Source organism: Pseudopipra pipra, chromosome 14 (assembly GCF_036250125.1).
Source record: "Pseudopipra pipra isolate bDixPip1 chromosome 14, bDixPip1.hap1, whole genome shotgun sequence".
Taxonomy (NCBI): domain Eukaryota; kingdom Metazoa; phylum Chordata; class Aves; order Passeriformes; family Pipridae; genus Pseudopipra; species Pseudopipra pipra.
In genome coordinates, this window is record NC_087562.1 from 537366 (window position 1) to 564561 (window position 27196).

The window sequence follows — 27196 nt, forward strand, 5'->3', positions numbered from 1 at the left end:
GTTCACTGCAACAGCTCAGAAACAAATGCTTACCTGCTTCAAACTGAACATATTTTTTATTGTGAAAATTTCATAAAACCTAGCAGAAGTTCACCAAAAACAAGCTTACAAGAAAGAATCATCAAATGTTAATCAAACTTTTAGTGCCAAGGTGCCTTGTTGATTAAATCTTTGCCACGGTCAGATACCACATTCCATGTAGTATATGGCATAAAATACTTATCTCTAAGGGAGAAAAGCTGGTTCAGTCTTTAAATAATGGAGCACAACTTTATTCATTTTTCTTCTCAATGACGAATTAGGTAGGTAGGTGTAACCAGTTGTCTTCTGGGGTAAGAACTGAGATAGCACAGCAAAACATTTCATGCGAAAATCCATCAGAATGAAGCTGGAAATGACTTGGTCTTTTGAGTCAAAGTGGTTTTCAGTCTAACTTAAAAATGCATTTACTTCACTGCCTGGCTGTGCAGCAGTTGGATTTGATCTGGGAGCTCTTCCCATGCTAACACAGTTCTGAGGGAACCACTGACACAGCTGCTGTGCCTGACATGGGCAGATACTCCTCATCCCAGGAAAACACGCCCTGCCAACATGCCCAGTTCAGGAGGATGACGTGGGGGCGTGATCTCTGTGGGAACCCAACTGTAAGGACGTTTTCAGGATTTCTAAAAGACCACTGGAAACAGTTTTCCCATTTTTTCCAGTTCTACCTCTTCCCTTTGTAGTTGTTTTAACTGCTGTGTCCTCCCTCCTGCTTCTTGTAATGGCTTTAAATTTTAGTTGGATTTTCTTTCTAACTTCTTTTCCTCATTTGTGTCCATCTCTGTTAAAACACAGTAACAGAGCAGCTGCACCTTTCGTGTGACTGCACCTGCACAAGAAATTGGAGACATGAGAACAACAGTCACGAATCTCAACTCTAATTACACAACAGATCTGACTAATGACAGCTGTCAGGAACTGCCTCACCTCCCTCCAGGGAAACAAACACTAAGAGTTAATACAATAACTGTCTTCCACTCAGTTTTCTTTTTTTAAACAGATTCTACTGTTTAAAAGTGTTCTGTTGACATCCTATGGTGTTTTTCTTCTTAAGCACCCTGCTCTGTGGGTACTCTGCTGGGGGCTGGGGTCAGCCCCCCATAACCCCTTCCATCAGCAGACCCAGATTCACCCATTTAGTTTTCCTCTTTCCTAACAACATCTCCAGCTAGAAAGAAACTTACCTAAAATCTTGTTAATAAATTGAGGTCTCCTCGATGCAGGTAAATAGACTCCCAAGAGAAAGAATGGAATTCCAGATAAAGCAATGCCAATTCCAATCACTGAATTTATAAAGTCGCTATAGAGTGGTATTACTATCAGAAATATTGTGCATATACAGAATATTATTGGGAATGCCAGGCTCAGCTGGAGACAGAAAAACAGAACAGAATGTTATTGTAATATTCATTGCCTACAAACACTGAGATACAGACTTTTCCCTCTCAACCCCACTTTGTGAAATTATCTGCTCTTCCTCTTATATATCTGGCTATTTAGAACCATAAGCAAATTGTGGAATTATTTTTAACAGAACTGCTGCTAAAAATTGCAGAAATTAACAAGTATGGTAACTCTGCTGTGCTGAAAGCAACTGTATAGTGGCAGGAAGTGTTTCTAGAAAAGTCCAGTAGAACTTGGGAAACCAGAATGACTTCTTTGTGAGGAGTATTAACTCAAAGTGTGAGAAGGTCATTAGAGGACTGGATATCATCAGAGCTAAATGTGGGCCACGCTGACAGAGTTATTTAAGCATTCCATCAGAGATTTCTAATGCAAGATAAAAGCTGACTCCTATGTAAGCCTATAGAGACATTCTTGTGTTGACAGAGAGAAGGGATACTGATTGAACTAGCACACAATAATATACTATTCCAACAATCCCTGACTCTTCCCTGGCAGACAAGCTAACTTTCATGGTACAATATAAAATGGAAACCATGCTTTATGTCCTGATCAATTTGTAACCTTCAGACACAAGATGTATGCTCCAGATTTTAGACAGCACTTTTGTGTTTTTATATATCTTATTCCATGGAAGACAGGGATTTCAAACAGTTGTGTCCTCAGTGTTACCTTAAGAGGCCTGGGTCGATCTGGTTCTTTCCAGCGCAGATATAACTGTCCAGCAATAGACAGACCAACAAAAAACCAGTAACTGAAACTGAAGTAATTAATAAGCTTGAAGACATCTTCCACAGCCAGGTAAAAAAGGGTCATAATACACTGTTGGGAAAGAACAAGTGTGAGAACAACGACAAAACATCAAAACTTACTGTTTATGCTGCTTTTTGCTTAAAGTAACACCTTACACTCCTTGGGGTTTGGCATGCTTTTATGCCTCACAAAATCACTCTTTCACCAATCACCTTGATGACAGCAAATTTGAAGTTCTCTCTTGTGAATTTTTCAAAGTCTTCTTTTAAATAATTCACATCTGAGAAGCTGAAAAGGAAAGCAATAACAACTTACATTGAAGAGCAGTGCTGGCACAGGTGTGAACCTCCCTATGTGGATCATAGACAGCAGATCAGGAAGGTGACCTTCTCGAGATCCTACAAAAAACAGCCTGAAAAAAACAGTAAGAAAACACATGGTGAGGCCACAGGGGAGAGGGAATGTATTAAAGAAAATAAAAAAATAACACCAGTATAATATTTACACCACTCAATTTCCATCCTTTAAACTGTGACCCTTAAACTTCAACCCTTCTTTTAGAGGTGTACTGTACAACAACCATTAAAAGATGTATAAGCTTTTGGAAACATGCTGTTAACATCTGTTTTTAAAAAATCATGCTACAAGTAAAATAGACACATCTACAGTAACAGAAACAAATTTCTGTTGTTTCACAAAATAGAGGAATAGTTTTCACTGGCCACCAGAAGAGCTTTAAGTCACTAAAATGGTGTCACTCAAACACATGCTCAAAAACCCACACATAATTTTAATATCAACTGTTCTATATTGACTCCTTCACCAGATGATGTTCCCATTTGCCTCAATAAATCTATTTAAAATTTTGGCTAGTCACATCCACAATCAGTGCTCAAAGAAAAGCTTCTGTACTGTATCCTAAGCTTTCTGACTGCAGTTTCATAGCAGTAGCAACTTTTTAAGGTTTTTTCCCAGTAAAAAGTTTTAAAATACTGATTTTAAAAGGTCAGCAAGTTTTAAGCAAATACATTTGAAAGTAAGAACTTGCTAGAATTATTGTACCAAGTAAAATGGAAGGTAATCCAAGTAATCAGAAGGCCTGAGGACTCACCACACAGACAACATTAATATGATCTCTAATTGTGCTCTGTGTGCTCTCAGGAATGCTTTGGGAAAGTAGTGTTAACATCCACAGAGGTTTACTTTATTGTGGCTATTTATTACAGGTTCAGTAACAACAGTATTTTTGCCACTGTCAGAATAGATGAGCATAACAGTAACATGTAAAAATATTGATGATCATTTGTCAAACTGAAAGAGATATGCACTACCTTGATGATGCTAGAATTGAAGCATTAAGTCCACCAAAACAAGAAAAGGCTACAGCAATGGGAATTGTCCAGCTGAAGCTACCAAATGCCTGGTCAGCAAATGTCTGATGAAAGGGAAAAGAAAAAGGAAACATGAAAATACCTGTGAAAAAGCTTATGTAAAACAACGACATCAGAGCTGTGTAATGAGTTTGTATGGAAAAACAGCAATACAGTAAGGACAACCCATAATGCAGCACAAAGAAGCACACAGCTTTCTTATTTATTTATGAATTCTAAATAAGCACAGACTTCTTTAGCCAAGCACCTGAACTCACATTTTCTGCTCACAAAAATAATGCTCACAAAGAAAAACAAACCAGTCTGAGAATTTTCTCAACAATATATTTTATAATCTAAATGACCTACAGAACTCATCTGAACATTCTCTGGACTACAGAGAATAAAGGACAAAAATGTCATTACATGACCAAAAAGGGAGGTGCCATATTGCAGTGGATAAACATAACCACATAACCAACATCACACCTACTGTTTATAGACAGTATTCTAGGAATCTAGATTTATTTTCCTGCTTTTGCAATTTCCTAAGCAACATCTTCCTCTCCTTTAGCTTCCCCAGCAGGGACTCTGGGCTCTACTCTCCCAGCATGGCAAATGACAGAGCAAGTTCTCTGATCAGCATTTGTTAATGCTGCTGGACAATACTGCCAGCCAGCTGTGGTGACTTTCCATGACAGAGCTCTAAACTCAAGAAATCAGGAGCATCAAAGTTTCACAGCAAGTGGTAAGAGCCACTGATTACCAGTGATCTTGGATCTATAACAAAAATGGGTAATAATTTGCAAGATACTGTCCTGGTCAATTCTGTTCAGCCTCCTGGATGGAGAAAAAAAGGGAGAGAGACTCAGAACATCAGACAACACATTTGAAAAATGAAGGCATTTCATCCTGAAGACTGAGGGTATTGTAAGCCCCACCTTGGTGTGAGCATTGCACACATGTGAAGGTCAGCACCAGTGTGGAGTCAGGCAGAAACCCCTCAGGCTGTGTTCAGAGGATGTGGGGGGAACCTTCCTACCTATCCCACTTCTACCTCCTGACCTAAACTGCTTCCAGGATTGCTTTCACAGAAGCAAACCAACAGTCATGGTAGAAAAAGAATCATATCTACCCTAGGCAGCATGAGATAACTATTTATAGAAACGGAAAGGTACATACTTTTGTAAGTACCTTCCTGTACCTAATACCTCCTTGGATTCAAACAAACCTCAAAATGAACATTGTACACCTTAGCAGGCAGCAGTAACCTAATGTTTGTATGAACCTTTCTCTAAATCACTTTCTAACCTCTCTCTTGCTTTTTCAGTTTCAGGATCCTCAGACAGACAAAGCATATATAGTAGTTCAGCTTTCTGCAGGGCTGTCTACTGCAAACATTTGCTTCAGTTTTTAATATTTTAGTATTTTGAAACACCTCCCCCTTGACCTCCCCTTTAAACCAGTGGTCTTCACCATAACATTTATGAGCTAAGGAGCTCAGCCAAAGGTGGTCAGCATTCAGAACTGGCCTTTATTTGTACCATATAAAGTTATATTGATTTAACAGTGGTCAAATTTTGATTAATTACTGCAGGAACAAGATCATCAAGAGCAGTGCATTATGGTCTGATTAATGTTTTTGTAGGTCAAAAAAGCCTAAATGACTTTATATAGTTGGGGGGTTTGTTAAATGAGTGTTTGATTTTCACAAGACAAAACCCTGTATATAATGTCAATCTTTAACCTATAAAATGCTGAGAAATTCACTGACATAAAACAAAGCTTGGCCAGCTCAAGTTTCCTGCTCTTTGCCAGCACTGACAAAATGCTGTGCTCAGCACATTATCCAGGTTAAGGTTAGAATCCAGCTCTGCTTAGCTGTATAACATCATTTACACTAAAAAGCACTAAAACATCCTTTTGTGTAATTTAGTTGAGCCTCAGCAAAGGCAGATAGGATTTCCTGCTGCTGAAGGACAATGCAAACCATACAATCACTTCAGTGGGAACCTTGCCAAAAGGTTCAAAGTCAACACCGTGTTAGTCACCCTGGTTCTCAAAGGCACCTCCCTTCCTGAGCTCTTCAGTTTACACATACTAGCACAGGTTCCCTCAAAATGGAGCTTCAACATGGGGTGGAAAAATGCCCAGAGATTCCCACAGATATTATAAAAATCAACACAGGAAAAGTATAAAAGAACTAATCCACATACAAATTCTACTTCCTGCTGAAATCGGGACTTCAGTTCAGCAAAAGCCCATGCCCTAGGGAATGTGTTCTGTACACCATGGATTACCAATTCTCAGTCAATTGAAACTGCAACTAACCATTCACATTATTGTACAGAAAAGATTTCTGCAGCCCAAGAACAAACAGTGATTAGAACCCAAAGTGCTTCTCCCAGATCCTTATTGGATCTAAATGCAGCTCTGAGACACCCCGATGCAGAACGTGTTTCATTACGACTGAACTAAGACAACTTCTCCAGACAAGTAAGAATGAGGACAAGATGAAAACTCTTATAGGCAATTGTTGTAATAGTTTAAAGGATTATTTAAACCTGGACTGCTGATTTCTGAAGCCAAACAGCAAGTGAAATTACAAGAAACAAAACTGAAAACGGTTGGAGGATTTCTAAATATACAAAGCTAAGATACAGAGTTCACTCAACAAGATGTTAGAGAATTAAGATGTTTAGTAAGATTGCCTAAAGGATAAGCATTTAGATAAGTAATATTAACAGCTAAAGTTAAAGAAGAGAGAGAAAATGTATGAATGTAACCTTATGCTGAAGGATGCAAATTATCTAATATGTCATTTGGAGAAATGTTTTCCCCCCAAAAGGCATTCTTTGCAAGCATTTTCCATTTCCTTTGGAAACATCTAGTAATGGGCCAGGGTGGAATGACAGGTGCAGGACTAACTACTCCAGGGCCATTTCCATCCCATAATGTATATCTGATTTTTCTAAGATATGCTAATGTTGCCTCACTTATCTTGGAAAACAACAATCATTTATATGAGCAGTAAAACCCACAAATTATATACAGATCAAAATGTTAAAGATTCAATGTGTTCTGGATGTTCTACAACAACTGTTAATCAAGCTGAAAGCCTAAACAAGTAATTTCCCTACATCTGTACAAGTGAGACTCTTGAAAAGAGAGAACAGCACAGTGACAGCCTCTACCAAGCACTGTCATTTCCAATGTACTTTCTAATGCTGTGGGTGGAATTCCTGACAGAGCAAACGGTGGAGAAACTTCAAGAATTAAACTTTTCCCTAAGTGAGGTAATGTAAAAGACTTAACTGAGAATGATCTAAAAAAAGTTCAGCTTGGTTTGCCAAGTAGATCTGCCTGTAAAATGATCTTTCAGCAAAACTAAGTTGAAAGGTACCTAAACTTGGGCTAAATTTTCCAGTGATCCTAACTAGCTTAATGTGACACATGAAGAACACCTGCCTTTATACAGGTGTTTCTGACAGGGTTTCACCCTCATTTCTAACAAGTTCACATACTAATACTCAACACTTGAGTACAAATTTATAAATCCTTCAACACTCTCTTTTCAACAGATGCCAAGAAATGTCTTCTCCAAAGCTCAGCTATCTTGTCTTGTGACCAAGGACAAACCCAAAGGTCTCTGCAGTGTTTCTTGCTGAAAGAGTTATTGAAGTGTCAGTAAAAGCAGCCACAATAAACATTCACTGTGTGCGTGTGTCAGAGGATTATTTTGCACAAGAAGGTAGGGCAAAGAAAAGTCCAACAAGCAATCAAATTATCAAGCACATACACCAAGTGCACTGTACCAAGAGAATAAAAAAAAGGGGAGGAGAAGAGTTAGTGGCTGCTTTCTGCTCCAACTGCTATTGTACAGTCACGGATCCTCCACGAATGAGCCAGACCTGGGCTCCCAACTGAGCCTCTCACCAGTTCCACTTTAACTGCCACTGCTTCTGGGAGTGGGGAAGTGCATTTATAAAAACAAATGAGGTGGCACGAGGGGAAGAATGGAGCATTCTCGAGGGTATGTGGAGGATGACAGAGGAGCCTACCTGGAGGCAGCTCTAAGCAGAAGCATTTAGTCCACCACAACAGGAGAAAGTCACCACTATGAGGATGGACTTCGTCTTGGGTTCCTTCTGAGAAAGTCTAAAGAGCAAGAAGGATTAACAGATTAAATTGTCATCTCTGCTATAGTCTGACAAGTCCTGTAGTCCAGACTTGAACTATAACTGCTTTTACCAGTTAGGAAACAGAGATTCAGTGGCTGATACAACACTTGCAGTTACAGATAAAGTCCTTTAATGCCCTCCCATCCACTGGACACGTAAGGAATACACACATACATGCACACTGGAGGACATGCACCTCCATGGTCCCCTTAGTTCTCTTTTTTTCTTTCCCAAATCAACAGGGAATAAAGATGAAGGAAGATGTTTCCAGCCATGCACTTCTCAGCTGAACTGCCCTTATTTCATCATGGCTAAAATGTTACATTACTCCCAGAAGAATGGGCAAAAACTGAATTACAGCTTTGTTTCAAGACATGAATGACTGGTTTAACTACATTTTCTTTTTATCTTGGGTTAGTTTGATCTCATGATCATCAGCTGGTAACTTGTGCATGGTTTGCAAGAACACTTTTTTGTCCTTTTAAAGGTCCAACCCACAGTTCTGTGCAAACGGGTTGAACTAAAATGAGCGAGAATTGCCCTGTGTAAGGAGCTGCCCCAACAATCTGCCCAGAATGCTGCCTCACAGTCGGTCACTCAGGCACACCGATGGTTAGCAGGACCCACAGTCATGTTACACATCACAAGATGAGGAGTGTTTGTCACACTGAGCTGCACACAAAAAGTGCACTTAGAGGCACACAAAAAATGCCAGACTACACTGAGTGTGTGTGGAGCTGCAAGCACATGCTGGGCTGGCAAAGCACTCAACAGCATTGACTGGAGGGACAAATGCCAAGAGATTGTAGTCTAACATGAATAAGAAACTTATACAGAACTATACCCAAAGATTATGAGGTGCTTCTATTAGGAATGTTTAAAAGGCATCTTTTCAAGATCCTATCGCACAGGAGCTTTTCCAGGCTCAGTTCTATAACATTCTTACCCTGAAAATCATACAGAGCAGTAAGGGGATTCATATATATATATAGTGTATATATATATACACACACACACACATATATAAGCGCAATCTGAGTGGTATTTTGGAAGTGCAGGTAATTCCACTTTGACATTTCCTGTGAGGTAGAGTATAAATACACTCACACATTACAGGAAGATTTGTCAGTCAGAGCTACAGTATTTTTTCTCCATTTTAAGCTTCTCAGGCCTCTAAGGTGCTGTTTCCTAAAGGAACCAAACTCTGATTTAAGGCAATCAGGAAGCTGTCCATGCAAAAAAAGCCACTGAGTAGATGAAGTTCTCCCACTGCCACAGATTACATCGTCAAGATACTGTATGACATCTCCCCACCTTGACCAAATTAGATTTAACATCACATATACTAGAGTGCATATCAACCAAAAACAGTCAGAAAATTGTAAAGCTCCAAAAGAAAGCAATTTAAATGTTCGTGTTTCTTGTAATTCTCTTTTCAACCACCACACTGCTGATTGATTTTGCTCAAATAGACATAATCCTCTCCTTGTATTATTAGCAATGCTTTTTCTAGGAGGAAAAGGTACCAGTGCAGTGCAAGGGCCAGCATGGAATTCCCTCCTCATCTTTAGGTCACTGAATACAATCTTATGGTAAGAGAAATCAGCATTACTCTGCTGCATTAATATATTGCAGGTCTACTGCATGTAACCTGTCTTTTCTGCATGGCCCACATTAAGATAACAGATGTTGGCTCCTACAGTAAAATAGTTTTGTTCATGTTTTCATGGAGGTGCTGAGGATACTTGACCTAAATTTTCTCAGGTGTTTGTCCTGTTCTTGGCATTTCTAATATTTAGCTGTTGAACAGGAGTTCAGTGTTTTCCAAAGTCTTTTACCCTTCTCACACTGAAAATATTATATAGCACTATTTCAAGTTCTGGCTCAGCTTTTCAGCTTGGACTCCAAAGCCAGAGAACCACATAACTGGCACCAGGAATGCTACACTGGTAGTGAATTACAGCTAGCTCCAAGAAAGAAGGCAAATGACTTACTAAACAGCTCTCCTCTAAAAGCAACCACCTGCCCCTAATGAAGAGTCTTCAACTGTAAGGTACAGAATGTGCATTTCATCCAAAGAAACCTTACTGGGAAGTGCCAGTGCAGGCAGAGGATAGGAACATGACACTGACAGCCAAAGACAAGCAGCTTTTCCTCTTTAGAAAAGAAGCCAGTGACTAACCAAATGAAGGAGAGAAGTAATCTCCAAAAGGTCTCAGACTAACAAAAATTTCTGTTTGAATTCAGTTAGAAAAGAGAGACTCATCATTTATTCAGCTATACACCAAAGAAGAACCAAACAGCTAAACCACAGCACTTCCCAGTGGTGTGTTTTATTCCAGTTCATGGAGGGAGCAGGTCTGCTCTGGAATATGAGACCACCAAGGTAAATTGGATTGATCAACCCTGACTCATGAGATGATATCTAAAGATGCAACTGCAATCATCTCTTTATCCCCAGCTTAGTGACAAAGCTGTACTGCTCCACAAAGACAACCACCAGCTATGCAGGACAACCAGCTGTTTGCTCTAAGCACCTTCAGCTCTTCCAAGTAACAGCAGGAAGCTGCCAGGTGTCCCCTCTGGTATGACCCCAGTGCAGCCGTGCCCGAGCACGGGCAGCAGGTAACAAGGCACCGGCACTCGGGGCGTCTCTCCTGTCAGATGATGAACTGCTTGTGGAACAGGATGACCCTTCACAAACAAAAACCACAACAGCAGTCTCAAATGAAAAACAAAGTTGTTCAGTGACAGTGGAAGGTGAGCTGTCTGCTTTTATTGATTTGTGTTTGTGCTACAGAGTAACTGCTTCATGCGTAAGGCTGAACAGCAAAGGTTGTGATGGTTTGCACAAGGAGGTAAATCAGAAGGCAAGTGTGACACTGACAGGAATCTTTGAAAAGGGAAGTCATTTGACATGATCAGCAACCATCTGAAGAGCATTTGCAGACATTTTAAGGTACCTGTTGCTGTATTATTCAAATTACTTCAACAAAAAAGCTTTAAAAAATCAGTTTCTCAGCCCCAGCATTGAGACTATACTACAATGAAGCCAATTTTGAAGTAAAAGGAGGACATTTTATCACTTCTTTTTTATATAATCCCTCGGTAAGATTTCACCTCTCAAGAAAAATAGTAAGCAAGGTGATATTCAAAGATACACTCATATTTCTTTTACTTACAACTTTTACTCCCATCATTCAGAAACTAGAAATAGCTTCCCCCTCGCCCCCTTTTTACAGCTCAAAGCCTTTTGACTGGAAAGCCACTCCATTCCTTCCCAAAATAGCAACAAGATTAAATTTAACTGCTGCTTTACTACACGAAGGACTCTCAAATGCAGAAATATTACTATCATGTTTCTTTAAAAATTCATTAATGTCCTTTTCACCCTACAGTTACATAAAAGGCAGTAAGGAAACTACAGTATTCGGTGTCCTGTATCACATGTAGAATATGTGAGCAGATCAAAGTGGCTCATTTTCATCAGATTAAGTTTTTTGAATAGCTTAATTCTCACCTCCTTTCTTCATTCATCCACTAAGCACAATGCCCCAAGTCTTCTTAAAGATTCCACTGAGGATAAAATTCTCTTCCACCACCCAGAGAAACTTCACCATAAAGACTTTTACATTTTTGTATTATAGAGGGATTTTCAAATACAGTCATTAGCTTTTTTCCCCCCACAAATTCACTAAAAACTATGGGTGCGTGATGAGTATTTGAATTTGGACTGCCTGTACACTTTTGAAGCAATTCTCCAAATTATGGCCACTTAACTGCTTTTTGGTTCCATTGTTTAGCACCAGAGCTAAAGGGAGGTTCCCTTCTGGACCAGGCTAAATTGAAGAGGAGCTGCAAGAGCAAACCTGCTGCACTCCCCACTGCAATCCAAGCACACCCAGCATTCAGTGCAGACCTCACCAGAGGTGCAGTGCACGTGTCAGACCCTCAGGGTCAACTCTTCCACTCCACACACACCCTTCCAGAGGCCCACACAACTTGCCAGTGTATTAGTAGATCAAACCTAAAGTTGGTTTCATAAAGCTGGGCAATTGAATTTATATCAGCAACAGAAAGAATCTTCAAGGAATTAAGTGTTAAGTACTATTGAACTTCAGCTGCACTTTCAACTGATCCTTCTAAAAGGGACACAGGCAGCAACAGTCAGAAGACCATTGCTGATGAGACAACTCAGCAAAAATGCCTTTAGATAGAAAAGTAGCCTGGCTCAAGTTCAAGTGTTTGACAAACCCAAGATCTAGTCAAAAATTATGGTTCTAGATTTCCAAAGTCGTTCATTCAGTTCCATTAAAATTAGCCCAAGAAGCAAAACTTCTAAAATAACTTTGGAATGCACACACATATTTTTTCATTCTTATCCTGGTCACTTAATCTCTCTGCATGCAATCAGATTGACTAAGGACTTGATATCATTCTTATGTCTTCCATTATTCTCCTCCATGCCCAGATGCATCCTATACTAGACAGGAAGACCTAGTCTGTCCAGTCCTGAGTATTACAATTCCATGTAAAATCACACAGCAGTGTACAGACATAAATGTACAAATATATAGTCACTTTTGGTAAAAAAAAACAATGTCAAAGAACAACTAAATGAAGCATATATAAACCCATAAAAATGTACATGGGATACTATAGCCTACAACAAAAATAAATACTCCTGGATATTTTATTACCCCTTAGCATATGCTTATTCAAAAATAAATATTTTCTGTCCTTCTTTTGTTTCATTCTGAAGTGTTTTAGGAAGTCTTTCAGAATATATTTCACAACAAATTTGTATTTGCACATTTCAGCTAAAAAGATGTAAAGAATTAAAGTTTATTTACTTTCAATACATTTTGTTTGTGTAATTACATTTGAAATAAAAAGTCACAGCCCACATTTACATAAACTATTTTGAAAGTTCACATTAAATATAAATATTTGTGAAGTTTGAAATAAAGTCAAGTAAGTGCTTTTGTGGAACCATTTGCCCAAATACCTTAAACAAGACTTTCCTAGTTTGCTAAGCCAGTTTTTAATCACAGTAATCCTTTGTGGGAACAGAGCAAATACTTCCTTCATTTTGATGTATTTAAAACTCTCTGTCCATTGTCTAACTACTTAAATTTTAGAAGCCAATTAGGAACCTAAAAGGAAGGTATGGTATTATTTCTTTTCCTCCAATTTAAATAATCAGAAAGAAGATTAAATTTTCCCAAGCCTCAACTTTAAAGGATATAGTAACCAGAACTATTCAAATATTTTACTAGTTACAGGGGAAAAAACCAAACCTTCACTTTTGTTTAATAATTAGCTTAAATATAAAACATGTTTCGACCAGCTTTTACTTTTAAGAAGCTTATATATTTTAATGGGATTCCAACTTCCTTCCACATACAGAAATGACTTTCAGAATATTCCAAGCTGTTGGAATGAATGCTGTTGGGCAGCCAGTGCTGTGAGTTATAAAGGAGACCCCAAGCTGATGTGTGCCCCCTGGGTGTACAGACCCCAAGCTGATGTGTGTGCCCTGGGTGTACAGACCCCAAGCTGATGTGTGTCCCCTGGGTGTACAGACCCCAAGCTGATGTGTGCCCCCTGGGTGTACAGACCCCAAGCTGATGTGTGCCCCCTGGGTGTACAGACCCCAAGCTGATGTGTGCCCCCTGGGTGTACAGAGCCCAAGCTGATGTGTGTGCCCCCTGGGTGTACAGACCCCAAGCTGATGTGTGCCCCCTGGGTGTACAGACCCCAAGCTGATGTGTGTGCCCTGGGTGTACAGACCCCAAGCTGATGTGTGCCCCCTGGGTGTACAGACCCCAAGCTGATGTGTGTCCCCCCTGGGTGTACAGACCCCAAGCTGATGTGTGTCTGTCCCAGCTGGGTGTACAGACCCCAAGCTGATGTGTGTCTGTCCCAGCTGGGTGTACAGACCCCAAGCTGATGTGTGTGCCCCCTGGGTGTACAGACCCAAAGGTGATGTGTGTGCCCCCTGGGTGTACAGACCCCAAGCTGATGTGTGTGCCCCCTGGGTGTACAGACCCAAAGGTGATGTGTGTCCCCTGGGTGTACAGACCCCAAGCTGATGTGTGTGTCCCCTGGGTGTACAGACCCCAAGCTGATGTGTGTCTGTCCCAGCTGGGTGTACAGACCCCAAGCTGATGTGTGTGCCCCCTGGGTGTACAGACCCAAAGGTGATGTGTGTGCCCCCTGGGTGTACAGACCCCAAGCTGATGTGTGTGCCCCCTGGGTGTACAGACCCAAAGGTGATGTGTGTGCCCCCTGGGTGTACAGACCCCAAGCTGATGTGTGTCTGTCCCAGCTGGGTGTACAGACCCAAAGGTGATGTGTGTGCCCCCTGGGTGTACAGACCCCAAGCTGATGTGTGCCCCCTGGGCTGGCACAGCCCATGCACAGACAGGCACTGCCCCCTCAGCTCCCAGCACTCCACCGAGGCAGAGGGAACACACAGGACAATCACCTACTAATGACTCCTAATTTACAGTCTGCTCTAAGTGCACCAGTCTCATTAGAGACTTTGCAAAATACCTTTACAAGATGCATCTCTGCTTGTTTTAATATATCTGATAATACATTATTAGACATGACTTTATTAACTGCTTTTCTGCTTAGGATTAAATTATTCATGGTGAGTTGTTCTGCCCCCTCTATTCAGTCAACTAAGTACTGTAATAAACTAGAGGTTTTTCCTGTTTTGCCCCTGAAAATGAAATGCATCCCTAAAAGGGGCAAAGTTAATAATATAGCAAAATGCCACATGGTCGACTTACCACTGCCACAGCATCACTAGAAAGAACAGCTTGAGCATCCAGCACTGTATAGTAAGCTACATTGGTCATAATATAGATAATAGTCACAATTGGCATAGACACTGCAATAGCCAGAGGTAAGTTCCTGGAAGACAAAAAACACCCAAACCCCACAAGAGCAGAAAAAATTCCATTAATAACAGAATAAACTTAATTTATTTGTATCCTTTACAAATGACAGAAGAGTTATGAAGCCAGAATACAGATTTCAAAAAAGGTATCTCTGGAACCAGGGTTTGGTTTCTCTTAAAACTAGAAATTCTAATACAGAATACTGGGAAAAAAAATCTAATTTTTACAATAACTTAAAGCCTAAATTATATGTAAAAACTGATTTGTGCAACTGTTCTTCAAATACTCCAACTTCAGGGTTTCCAGATCTGTAATAACAGCCTTCACATTTACATGCTTTAAATTATTTCCATGTTAATGACCACAACCAGAACCCAAAGAGGCAGAGCACTGAGTCACTGCACTCCTTCTCCCTGGGAAATGCAGCTGTTCTTCTACCACCTGCTTCTAGGACTGATGGAGGGAGATCTACTAAAGCAAACCAAAGCCCTGACCTTCCATGTCCCCCACCACGCAGAGAACAACCAATGGCTGCATAACTGCAGAGAAGAGAGGTGCAGATCCAGCACTGCCACACAGCTGGGAGCTCAGGGTGTGGGGTATCTCACTAGCAAGCACAGCTCTAGAAAGCAATAGGAAAGAGTCAAGAGTAATAAGGAAACACTGCTAACCATTAGATGTAAACAGATAAGATTTAATTGTGAGATAAACTCACAGTGCTGAGTCTGCAGCTCCACAGAAAGAAACCAGAGAGCAAAAGCAAATTTCTGATGGTAGGCTTTGGCTTTTCTCAGCCTTATTCTTTCCTCAAACCTTGCAGGGATATTCAAATGTTTCAAAAAGGGAAGCAGAACTGAGTGTGTCACTCTCACACTTGGCCAGTATGAAATCAAACACAGCATGGTGACATCAATGAGCATCTGCCAGGAACACTGTTTTCAGCAGCAACAACAAAAACAACAAAACCCCAACAAAGCATAAAAATTATCAGTCTGACTAAAACTTTGGAAGCTTCCTCAAAAACTTCCTGAGGCCCAGAAGTGCAGCTGTGTCCCTGTGATGCTGTGGAAGCAGAAAAACAAACATACACCACAGTACCCCATATAAAATCAGTAAATTAGTAACTGGGAGTTCTGCTTCCAGGTTGCACACTCACAGTAAGAGACCCACGAACCTCAGCACGGAGAAGAAACAGAACCAGAAAATCACTGAGAAATCAGTTCAGAAATGTTACATAAAGTAACAAAAAGCTGAAATCGTATTTTAAGGACTTTGCATCATCCAAGATTAAAAGCCAAGCATCTATGTCAAATTAAACTTGTGGATGGCAACTTTTGAGTGGACAAGCACGAGGGCACTACGAGTCAAGTGAACGTGAAAAACACGAAATTGTTGCAGTAATTTGACAGAAGTCTGGAATCCCTCTTTATCACCCAGAACTGTCCATGCAGAAAGCTGAAATGGGCAGTTCACCTTAACAACTGCAGTTCTACCAAGAACAAAGCTTGTGTTAGGCACTGAAGCCTAAAGAGAGCAAATGACTATGATGAAATTTTTATCAGCTGCACACCCTGTGAGAAAATCAGAATGACCACACTGATAAACAGAGCACAGACTACAGTCAGGTACCTGTTCCACTGCAATATTGACAACTGCTGTAATAAACAGCAGCAACATCTTGAACTGAAAGCTTATCAAGCACTGAATACAGCATCCACCAGTCATCTAGATGTATTTATTCTTACCTTTTCTTTCTTTCCCATTTTTAATGGAGTTTAGGAAATCTTTGCTAGTGGCTGTTCACAGCCTCACCATCTAAGTATCCAGCAGTTCTACTTGTTTCTGTATAAGCTCAGAACCCATTAGTGAATGACAGCCACAAACAAAGCAACTTAGGAAGTATCTGGTTTTAGAAAGCTTGAATCAATTTACCTTTCTGGGTTTTTGATTTCTTCTGTTACAAAATTGAGCGTATCCCAACCAGAGTAAGAGAACAAGGCAGAATACAGTGCAAGGGAGATGTCTCCAATATTAGAAGAGGATCCCTCAAAAGAGTTCTCAAAGTGTGATGTATGCCCTGTGTGTGAAAGAGATGCAATGAAGGACAGCATAATTAAAATACAGCAAATAATGTGCACAAAAAAACCTCAGAAACCCTAATTCCTTCAAATCTGCTTATTAAGATCTTTCTTCCAGTTCTTCTCTGTGCTTTAGCCATGAAAACAAGCATTTAAAACTACTAAAAATTATGGCATGTGGATGATACAATTAAACACCTCGTTTGTCCACAATGGCACAAGTTCAGGAATATTAAGTTCAGACTAAGCTACAAACAACTGGCAACAACAGTACTCAGGCTAAGAGAATTTTTAATAACATATGTATTTATAAGATAATCGACTCTAGTCTTCCATACCCTTTTAAATTTCCAAATATTTTGCCTATGCAGGTGTTTTTAGATAACTGTGACAAATAACCCCACGCAAACATCTAAGTGGATGCTAAAGTTTTTGCTATTAAAAACTGAATACTGAGAAAAATTAACAGAACTTTAAATATCACTGTTACTTTTCCCAAGCTAAGAGGAAAAGTTACGGTCTTTGCACCAGTATTTGTGAAAATCTGTGCCATCTTTTGACTTTAAGCAACTCAAGACAAGTTCATCAATCACAGTTTATACATTCAGACTGTTTTACACAAACATGCAAACCCACCAAATACAGAAAGGCCAGTTACTGTGTAAGCCAATATTTGCAGCCTCTCAAATATCTTTATTTATTTTTCTTCCCTGGTTTTATCCCAATCAGATATAGGGTTGCTATTCCCTTGGCACAGACACTGGCAGAGTAACTGCTGAGTCAGAAAGGGAGATGGGAGACGATGTGAAGGGAGCTGAGAACGAGCTCAGCATCTGCAAAGCAGGGCTGGGCTGGTGTGCTGAGGATGAAACACCTCCCAGGGGGCTCACATTCTGCATGTCCTTGTTCCATTCACTGTAATTACCTTGCTCTTGAACTCTCAACAATAACCAGTTAGAGCAAAGGACATAAACTGCCAGGCTGCAGGAAAGACAAGCCTCTATGGCAGCAGGGTCAGTTTTTTAAGCTAACACACCAATAAATTCTCCCCAAAGGAAGGGCTGAGAACAAAACTAAGTTCAGAATTTCTATAACTTAAAGGCCAATGCCCAACACACACACACACACACACACACACACGCTCTCTAATTCTTAACAGCTATAATAAAACTCAGGCTTTGAGCAAAAACAGAGCTGTTATTTCACAAATCTTCCTACATATTCTATTTTTGCTTTAATTTCAGACACTTTCAGACTTGCATAAAATTCCTTCTGTAAAAACACATATTCAGTTGATCTCACTGTAAAGCAGTATGTTTTTTACAGGAATTTACAATGTCTCCACTCCCATTGTATTTTGCTGCCTCTGTATTTCACTGTTTAATGTCCTTTATTATCCCATCCTGCAGGCTGTAAAGTACAGGATTGCTGAGCCATCCAGTACCTTTTTTTCTGCAGTTCAAAGTCAACTGAGATAGGCTGGATATCTCACGATACAGTACCATGATAATGCCCAACAGTGGGGTTACTGCTGTTTTCAAAGGGGCTATATCATCCTTCTACTGAGGCATAAAACATAGTTTGCAGCCTGTAGACAGTTCCTCGGTTTAACTGATAAATACAAACCTTTGCTTTAATTTTACAAGCTTACCCTGGCATATTTTAACAATTCCAGCTATGATGATGGCAATGAGAGCAATAACTTTGGCGTAAGTAAATATATCCTGCACACGTGTTCCCCATTTAACATAGGCACAGTTTATAAATGTTAAAAGACCTAGGGGAGGAAAAAAGAAGACAAATTAAAAGACCATTTGAACAATGTTCAATTTAATTCATTTTTCAAAGATTTTAATTGCAATCTAAATACACACTTACCTGTTATACAACTACTTAGGTTCAACTAAGCCAAATACACTAGTACTGAAAACACACTGGATCAAACAAAACAGCAAAAAACAGTTCTAAACACACTGTTTCAAAAGATGGAAGGAAAGATCTTCCCCTTCTCTCATTACATGCCCATTTTCCTGATGTTACCCCTCATCAGCTGCACTCTGCAACTATCCTGACATTAAAGAAACTGTTACATGAAATAATTCATTTCAATGTATCAATACTATTCTGATAAATGAAAGATTAGAAATTCCTTTAGGCAAACATATTAAAAGAGTGTTTGATAAGTTTTATTATCCTTCCTTGCTAGGCTCAGGATGAGTTCAACATCCATGGAGCAGCTGCCACACCAAGTATGGTCCCAGGTGATTCAACACCCCTCTCCAGTTCTATTGAACTGTATTTCAAAGAGAGAACAGGCCTGAGCAAGGAATTTACAAGGACATGCACTGATAGGACAGGGGGTAACGGCTCTAGGAAGGCAGGGAGATTAGATTAGATTAGATTAGAATAGATTAGGTATCAGGAAGAATTGTTCCCTGGGAGGGTGGGGAGGCCCTGGCACAGGGTGCCCAGAGAAGCTGTGGCTGCCCCTGGATCCCTGGGAGTGTCCAAGGCCAGGTGGGATGGGGCTTGGAGCAACCTGGGCTGGTGGGAGGTGTCCCTGCCCAGGGCAGGGTGGGATGAGATGAGTCCCCTCCAACCCAACCCATTCCATGGTTCTAAGAGCAAGTGCTTTAGTTAACACAACAGTCACCTGGAACTTCAAAACTGGTAATAAGTCATGAGTATTCTGAGTATACTTCTCCCTCTACCCCAAAATAAGTTAGAGTCAGACCTGTTTCACAAGACTGCAATGAAATTTGAAATGAGACTTGCAGATCTCACCAATATTTTAGAGTTGCTGACTAAGCTTACGCACATGATCAGCTTCCCCAAGAATGTTTTCATGGCTCTCAACATTTTGCTTTTGTATTTCTTACTTTTTTTTTTCTAAAGGGGAGAGCCAGACAACCTCTACCTTAACTGAAGGGCTGAATATTGAACAGGATTCAGTATCTTCATTTATTTAACAAAATCCTAATTCAGTGCATATTTTTCTTAGATTATCACTACATTATTTAAACTTCTGTGTTGGAAACAATATTTCCCCCAAATCTCATATTTTCTCTAGGTAGTAAAAGAGTGGTCATAATCTACCATAGTTTTTATCTCCAAAGAATTTTCTCATACTTAAAATATGCATATAAATAGACACTAAATTGGATTGTTTCAGGAGTAAGGTAGTAGCAAATAAAAATCAAATGAAAAGATGTGATACATTATTTCCTTTCTCAGAATCCAAGAATACTGTGGTACTGTTAAGCTAAAAATGAGCTACCAAATTGAAAAGCACTGATTCTTCAGAGGTAACAAAAAGAAGGTAATGATCTCAAAAGCACTGGCATGTTAGACAGTCGGGCCAAGCAGAGTAGCTAAACGAGATTCTATTGAGTCCACTGAGCTTGGCAAGATGAGGGGGAAAAAACAGTTGTATCAAATTTCAAAAGCCAGGACTGCTGCAGCTCCCAAAGAGCCCTCAGGAAAACAACCAACTGCTCAGTCTCTGCTCCTCAGTTTTAGTGATCAGAGTATTTGCTTGAGGTTTATTTCAGCCTTTTTTTTCAAAGCAACTTTTATTGGGAGTAATTATTATTACTGAGTTAGGGCTTGGTCTCTACTTCAGATGAAATGCTACTCTGCCTCTGACACCTTAAAAAAAAAGAAAGATAGATAATCAAGAATCTAATAAGCCACACCTCCTCTCTCTTTCTTTTACTGAAATTAATCTCTCATGCTTTCTTCAACTTCATTATCGTTTAGCTACTTAAAGTTCCTGAGAACTGTCAAGTTTTGGTTCTGCAGCACACAGGTTTTCTGTGCACACAACACCTCCCCTTCTCAACACAGCTACAAACAGGTACTGTAGTACTGATGTTATGGTTCATCACAAGCATAATCTGGAATGAATGATTCTTTGAAACCCTACCAGAGTAGTAAGTAACTTGGTAAGATCTGTTTTACTAAAACTCACCGTGGATAAAACACTGCCCCCAGTGAAGCCCCAGAAATACTCACATTCACAGGCAGCTGCTATGAGGCGACAGGCCAGGTACGGAGGGTCACAGGAAGGGAAGAAGGGCTGAACTATGTAGTTAGCAAAGGTGATGGCTATAATTGCTTGGCTGGTTGGCTCAACAATGAGCAGTGAGGTCCACAAACGAATAAAAGCAATGAAGCTCCCAAAAGACTCCAAGATATATGCATAGCTGGCTCCTGACTTCGTAATGGTGGTTCCAAGTTCAGCATAGCAGAGAGCTCCGAAGACTGAGAATATCCCTCCCATTGCCCAAACTACCAGAGACAATCCATAAGATCTGCTGTAGAGGAGAACTCCTTTGGGAGAGACAAAGATACCTGAACCAATCATGTTGCCTACAATAAGGCTTATCCCATTTAGCAAAGATATTTCTTTCTTCAGTTGCAAAGCATTTTCACTTCCATGCTGCGTGGCACTTGGATCTGTCCTTTCTGATTTACTGACAGGGCTGTATTCAGCCCCTGACACCTGGGACTCTGTACCATCTGTCCTTTCTGCCATTGTGGACGGGTTGGGAATTCTCCACGACTCCAATCACAATCTAAAACAAAATGAAACAGCTGAAATCATTATTTTTTTTTTATCCCAAGACTTTCTTGCAAAATCTTCTTTCCATCCTTTTGGACACTGATTTACAAATACAAATTAAGAAATTGCCTTCATATTGTTTTTTACACAAATTCATGCACAGTTAAACAGGAAAACCGACTCACAACAGAGAAAGAGACAAATTCCAATACAACTTCAGACGAGAGAGGGTTCTTAACCTCTAGGAAAACAAACAAACAAAACCATAGGACTGACGGAATTCAGGGACTCCACTTTTGAGCAAAATAGAAGAAAGAACAGAGAAGCACAGTGAGATGACACAGAAAAGCAAGCACTGCAGGACCAAGATGAAGTTGTAAGCATGAAGCCAGAGGTACTGCAATACCAAACACCTAATTTAGGAGTGCTCCAGTCCAGGGCTGCACGTTACTCATGCAGGGGGGGCAGAGGCACTTACTCCAGAATCCCTGGGATCCAACTCTGCACTTCTCACCAACACTATGGGTCACTCCCTCCCCAAAACTATTTACAGATCTCACTGCCTTCTTTCTTGGAGAAGAAAGTTACCTAAGATTGCAGGCTCTACATGAAAAAACCCAGAGTAGCTTCAATCCAAATTCCTCCATTAGCAGCTATACTGAACAGTATCTAAGAACACAGAAATCAAATAATCTCTTTCCTCTGCTTCAGAACTGACCATTTGGAAAAGAGCCACCTTCTTTCAAGTCTCCAGAAAATTCTCCATGCCTTCCAAAAGCAAATCACTGCTAATAAGATTTCTTAGTACAAGAATATACTGATAATTCTGAATAATGTCCATTTTATAGAAGTTCAAGTAAGAAATAATCTATTCCAGGAACAATCTTGTATGAAGAAATGAACATCTGATTACTAGTTTATCAGCTGCATAAAGAGTAGGCCCTACATAATTACCAAAATTAATTTCATGACCATTCATTTACCCTGGGCCTCATCAAACCCTTAGTGTATACTGCAGTCAATAACTATAGAACAGAAAAAACGAAGTTGAGGTCAACTAGAATAAAGTAGGGGAGGGAGGGATGAATTTGTGCTTTTTTGGGGTAACACTAATTTTACCAAAGGTTTTGTTACTGCAACAATAGACTTGTCAGCTGAGAGAACCAAACCCCTGAATATGGGGATTTTGAAAGGTCAGCATGCAGCCACCCAAACTGGATGTATATCTGTGCATCTACTAACACAGGAACATACAAGGTCTTCCCTTCACTTAGAGGGACACACCTTTCTGGAGGGAATATTATTCCTTTATCATAAAGCCAACACCTGTATACTACAGTACAGAAAATCTGACTTGACATCCCTAAACCAGAATAGTTTTAAAGATGTGAAAATGATAAAGATTATTTTCAATCAAGTAACAAAAAGTAACTTCTACTGAAATGGAGTACAAATTGTTTATTGAAATGTTACATCATTCATTTCCAACTCATGAATCCTTAGAGATAGTGTTCTTCTAAAGAGTGCAAAATGAGATCCTCAATCTGTTTAGTTGGATGCCTTCTGATTTATTTTCCCCTCAGTACTCCAAAGAAACACTTTAAAGATGGCTAATTACTAAATACATAGTTTATCATTTATACATGAGTCAACATCTTATCTGGTGTCATAGATACATCAGAAGCCATCAAATTTCACACTTACAATTAGACTAAAAATTTTCAACCTTCCACAAACTGATCTCTGCTATTTCAGAACTTAAAAGCTTGAGTGTTATAATGAGGCACGTCCAACAAAATAAAACTAACCGAGAGAGGGATCCACACAGTTTCTACAGATGAGTGTGCCCAAAACTGCAAAAGAAAAGGAAAGCATATTTACCTCAACAGTTGTTACCTCTTCTCCTTGTTATTTGCTCTTCCATCTATCTTGTGCCAAATTCATTTGCAATCACATACTGGCTGACTTTCTGTTATTGGTGTAGTAGAGTTAAGTCTTCAAAAAGACATGTGGCCTATGAGCTCACAAGATAATCTGGTTTGCTTTACAACAGAAAGATCAGTTATTACTCTGTAAATGAATATAATTATTATAATAATTGTAAACACGATGCAATCATCTGAAAGCTGTGTAAAACAGCAGAACAAACAGTCAAAGCAGATATTTTCATTACTAATTTGGCTGTAAAAAGTGGATTTAAGGGAATGTTTGTGACCCATAAAAGTAACATTTAATTCCAAATTGAGTCTTCTCATGTCTACGAAATGAACTCAGACAGAACATTAGTTGCAAATGTATTTCAGAAGGCAAGTCATCCTGAACAAACGTCAGTGGAAAAATCAAGAATACTACAGCTATTATTACGACATCCAACTGCCAGCCTGGAAATATGCCATGTTCATTTTCAGCCTTTCCAGCTAAAGGATAAAACTCTGTAAATATGAAGAATTCATCACAAACGTAAAACATCATTTTGGTGATGATTTTCACACATGATTTTCACTCCACATATCCTAATCATCATTCCTGTTTCTTCCTGGAACACCTTTCAAAGTACAGTTTGATAAGAAGCATACACTTTACTTTGAATACTCAGGCATTGTGATGGTTTGACTTGATTTAAATCAATTGAATAATTCAAATCACATCAAATCTGATGTGTTCACACACAGGCAGTTTTGCACTAAGAGTAACCGTGATCTACCTCATGGTCTGAAGCTCAGAGGTAAATTTAATTACCTGCAACTACCAGTGACTGTCACTGTTCAAATGCCTCCACCTCAATTAGCAGCACATGACTGCAGTTCTATACAGGTTTTTTACTGGTGACCTTGACTGCTTCTTGCCCTAATCTGCTCTACCCAGGAAAGATCAATCACAAGATCAATCACGTCTCTCTCAGCCCAGCCTCTTTTGTCCCCCAGTACTCTTTCTTCCTCTCCAAGTCTGCTTTTGTTATTCCCAGCTTCAGGTATCTGCCGACAAGGATTTAAGGACTGTGTGTGCAACAGCTCACTCCACATTTGGCATTTCTTTCTCTCCTCTACACTTGTTTGTTTTATACCCTTAGAGCCTTGAGGGCAGGAATTGCTTATTTGCCTGAGTCATGTGTCTTATTACACCACCTCTGCGACAGAAACAAAACTGTTGGCACTTCACTTATCTTAAATGTAACTAAAATCTGCAGCTTTTACCAAATGGAAGAAAAAACTTAACAATGAAGAGGGAGAGCAAAGACTAGAAAACTGAAGCTATGTCAATATTAACAACACACAGAAAAAACACATATATTAAAATCCATGATTCTGTCACACGATCATTACTTCTGTGGTAACAGAAGATAGGCTTGGAAGAGGAGAACGAGAGATAAATAGTATACATTTTCTAACATACAATAATCCTGTAACACTGCATTTAAAAATACTATTAGAACAATCTCTAATGCTGCCAAAGCCTGGCCACAGGACTGCTGCGGCTAAGGCAGGGTTATGCTTTCACACAAGCTAACTAACACGGATTTCCTCATCGCTGGCCCTTGTGCAATACAAAGTCTTCCAACTCTTTTTTCTTGCTGATCGTTGCAGCTCTGAGGAATCTTTTTGCTGATATGTGATTTTTTTTTACTGAAATGACTCTGCCGTTGATAGAAAAGGCTTTAATATGAACCCGGGACAGAGTGACCTGAAAGCAGGATCCCTTCAGTGCTTCACCAAAACTGTACATTCTGGTAAGGCCTATCCCACCTTGGCCAGGTACCAAAGGAGCTAATGAAGGTTAACATGCATTAGCAGAGCACTAACAGTGCATTACAGGGTGGCAAGAGGAACCCTCCACCAAGATCCCCTTTCTCCCACTGAACAGGACAGTTGTCATGTGCTCAGCCTGGGGTGAACCTGCACGTGGGTTAATGGCCAAGGTGAAGTACCAAACTGCTGAAAGTTGACTATGTTTTGCTGCTTTCTTATACAGTACCTGCTCATCACCAAAGATTGCTACTGTTCTTGCCTGTCTTCCATAGTTGCCTTGGTTGCCTAAAACAACTCTGGCCATAACACAGCTTTACCCCATACTTGGACTATTCACATATAAATAAGTCACCAGATGTAAGACTCCTATTTCTGAACACAATGAATGGCCCTTCAAGTAAGAGCCAAGATTGCTCTATACAGGCAAACAGCATCCAAGTCTTCAGGGAGTTAAGCACCAACAGAGCAAAGGTTGTAAGTCCCAGAAATGCTTATTCATTGCAATGTATATATTTAGGCACTTCACAGTCTGAACATTTACATGGGAAAGGCTTAGAGTTTGTCCAGCACGTGTTTTCCTTTCTGCTGGTGAGAGAAGAATCACTTCCCTGCCATACATACATATGCTGAGCAGACAGGAAGCCCTTGAAACAAAAGCAATTCCCGATGTAAAGATTATTCTCTTCAACCAAGTCTTTTGTGCTTGCATATGCAAACTCACCATCTTTAGGACTTTAAAAAAAAACACAACATAAACCTTCAATCAAATAGAATTGGCTGTAACACCCATTTTTTAAAAACATGGCCAGATATGTTTACCATGTAAAAAGGTATGAAAGAGAAGTTACTATGTCAATCATTCACTTGATAGTTTATCAGTGATGGTAGTAAGTCCTGACCATACACACCTGTGACACAGCTGGAAAGAGATGCTCTGCAAATACACATACTACCCACATGTTTGGACAAATCCTGAATAAGGCTGTGAACACCGAATCAGGGAAAGACCTATCATCAGCTCACAACAGATACTCAGTTACAACGTCTCAGAAACTTCCCAAAAATTCTTAAGTTACCAAACCTAGACAAACCCACATCATTAATGCTAACCTAGATTTTAAACTCAGTCATATTAAAGAACTGTGCCAGCTCCAAGTGGAAAACAATTTGCCACTATATTCTTCATACTTCTAATTTATTTTTATATTTCCAAGGGAAAAAACAGAAGCAAGCTCACAGCATGGACTTTGTGGTGACAGTCCTGATTTAGCAAGAGGTGCGGTTGGGCGTGCACGAAGCAACTGCAAGGAGCGGAACATCTGGTGAAATTTGCAGCATAAGGCTCAAGTAAAGACAGAAGGGTCTGTTCAATAACTTGTTTTTTATCCTGGGGCAGAAAAGTGAAAACCTCCCAAAAGGGGGGAAAGTAACGCCAAACGGCACACTCTTACCTGCAGATCTACACCCACGTGTACTCTGAACAGACTGTACTCAATACATGACACTTAAAAACACATAAGCAATGAAAATCAGTTCCAAGCGCCGGTGAGCCGAGGCAGTCCGGCCTGAGGGTCTCAGCGGCCCCTGGAGGCGTTACCGGAGCGGTTAAACCGCCCGGGGACACCCGCCCGCACCCACCGCCCAGGGACCGCCGGGACCCTCGCACCGCCCGCCGCCAAACCAAATCAAACCCTGCGCTCGGGACGGGAGCCCCGGGCTGTCGGGGAGGGGACCCTGAGGGGTCCGGCCGCCGGAGGGGGGCCCGGGTGTCATCTCGTCCCTCGAGGGGCGAGGTTCAGACGGACTGCCAGCGTCACGGCAGCCCAGGAAGGAAGCTGCTGCAGGCTCCCGCCTCAGCCGGGGACTGTCAGGGCTGGGGCACTCACATGTGCTGCCACTGAATCACCCCTTAAAAAGAACTCATGGCGTTTATCGCGCTTCCTTCCCGTACAGCCGCAGCCCCCGGGGCGCCGAGGCCGCCAGCCCTGGATGCTGCAGGAGAGGCGCCGCCGGCAGCCCCCGCTCCGAGCCCCGCCAGCCCCCCCTCAGGGCGGGGGGAGCCCCGGACGCCCCCGCAGCCCCGTCCGGCCGTGTGGGCGCGGGCCCCGCGTTACCTCCGCTCCCGCTCCCGCCGCGGCCGTTTAGGG

At 40.6% G+C, this 27196-nt stretch overlaps 1 protein-coding gene across 6 annotated transcripts; it reads right to left on the minus strand.

Annotated features, from left to right (window-relative positions):
* Positions 1 to 37: 37 nt before the first annotated feature.
* On the minus strand, positions 38 to 27121 carry SLC7A6 (solute carrier family 7 member 6). Of its 6 annotated transcripts, none has more exons than XM_064670606.1 (10): positions 26936 to 27121; positions 20754 to 21316; positions 18391 to 18516; positions 16594 to 16738; positions 14551 to 14674; positions 3531 to 3634; positions 2515 to 2611; positions 2119 to 2268; positions 1227 to 1410; positions 38 to 871 (listed from the first exon to the last, which is right to left on the minus strand). In XM_064670606.1, exons 2-10 carry the CDS (start codon positions 21274 to 21276, stop codon positions 777 to 779), a joined length of 1548 nt encoding a protein of 515 aa, XP_064526676.1. In that variant the 5' UTR covers positions 21277 to 21316; positions 26936 to 27121; the 3' UTR covers positions 38 to 776. The 6 variants fall into 6 exon arrangements, with proteins under 6 accessions (XP_064526676.1, XP_064526672.1, XP_064526675.1 ...); XM_064670602.1 differs by having other exon boundaries at positions 20754 to 23345; XM_064670605.1 differs by lacking the exon at positions 26936 to 27121 and adding an exon at positions 23185 to 25115.
* Between the last annotated feature and the right edge of the window lie 75 nt (positions 27122 to 27196).

Coding starts and splice junctions, on each gene's coding strand:
- SLC7A6 (XM_064670606.1), bottom strand. CDS start 21,276: ATGGCAGAAAGGACAGATGGTACAGAGTCCCAGGTGTCAGGGGCTGAA. Junction 14,675..16,593: donor GAAATCAAAAACCCAGAAAG/GTAAATTGATTC, acceptor TTTGTCTTCCAG/GAACTTACCTCTGGCTATTG. Junction 1,411..2,118: donor ATCGACCCAGGCCTCTTAAG/GTAACACTGAGG, acceptor TTCTGTCTCCAG/CTGAGCCTGGCATTCCCAAT.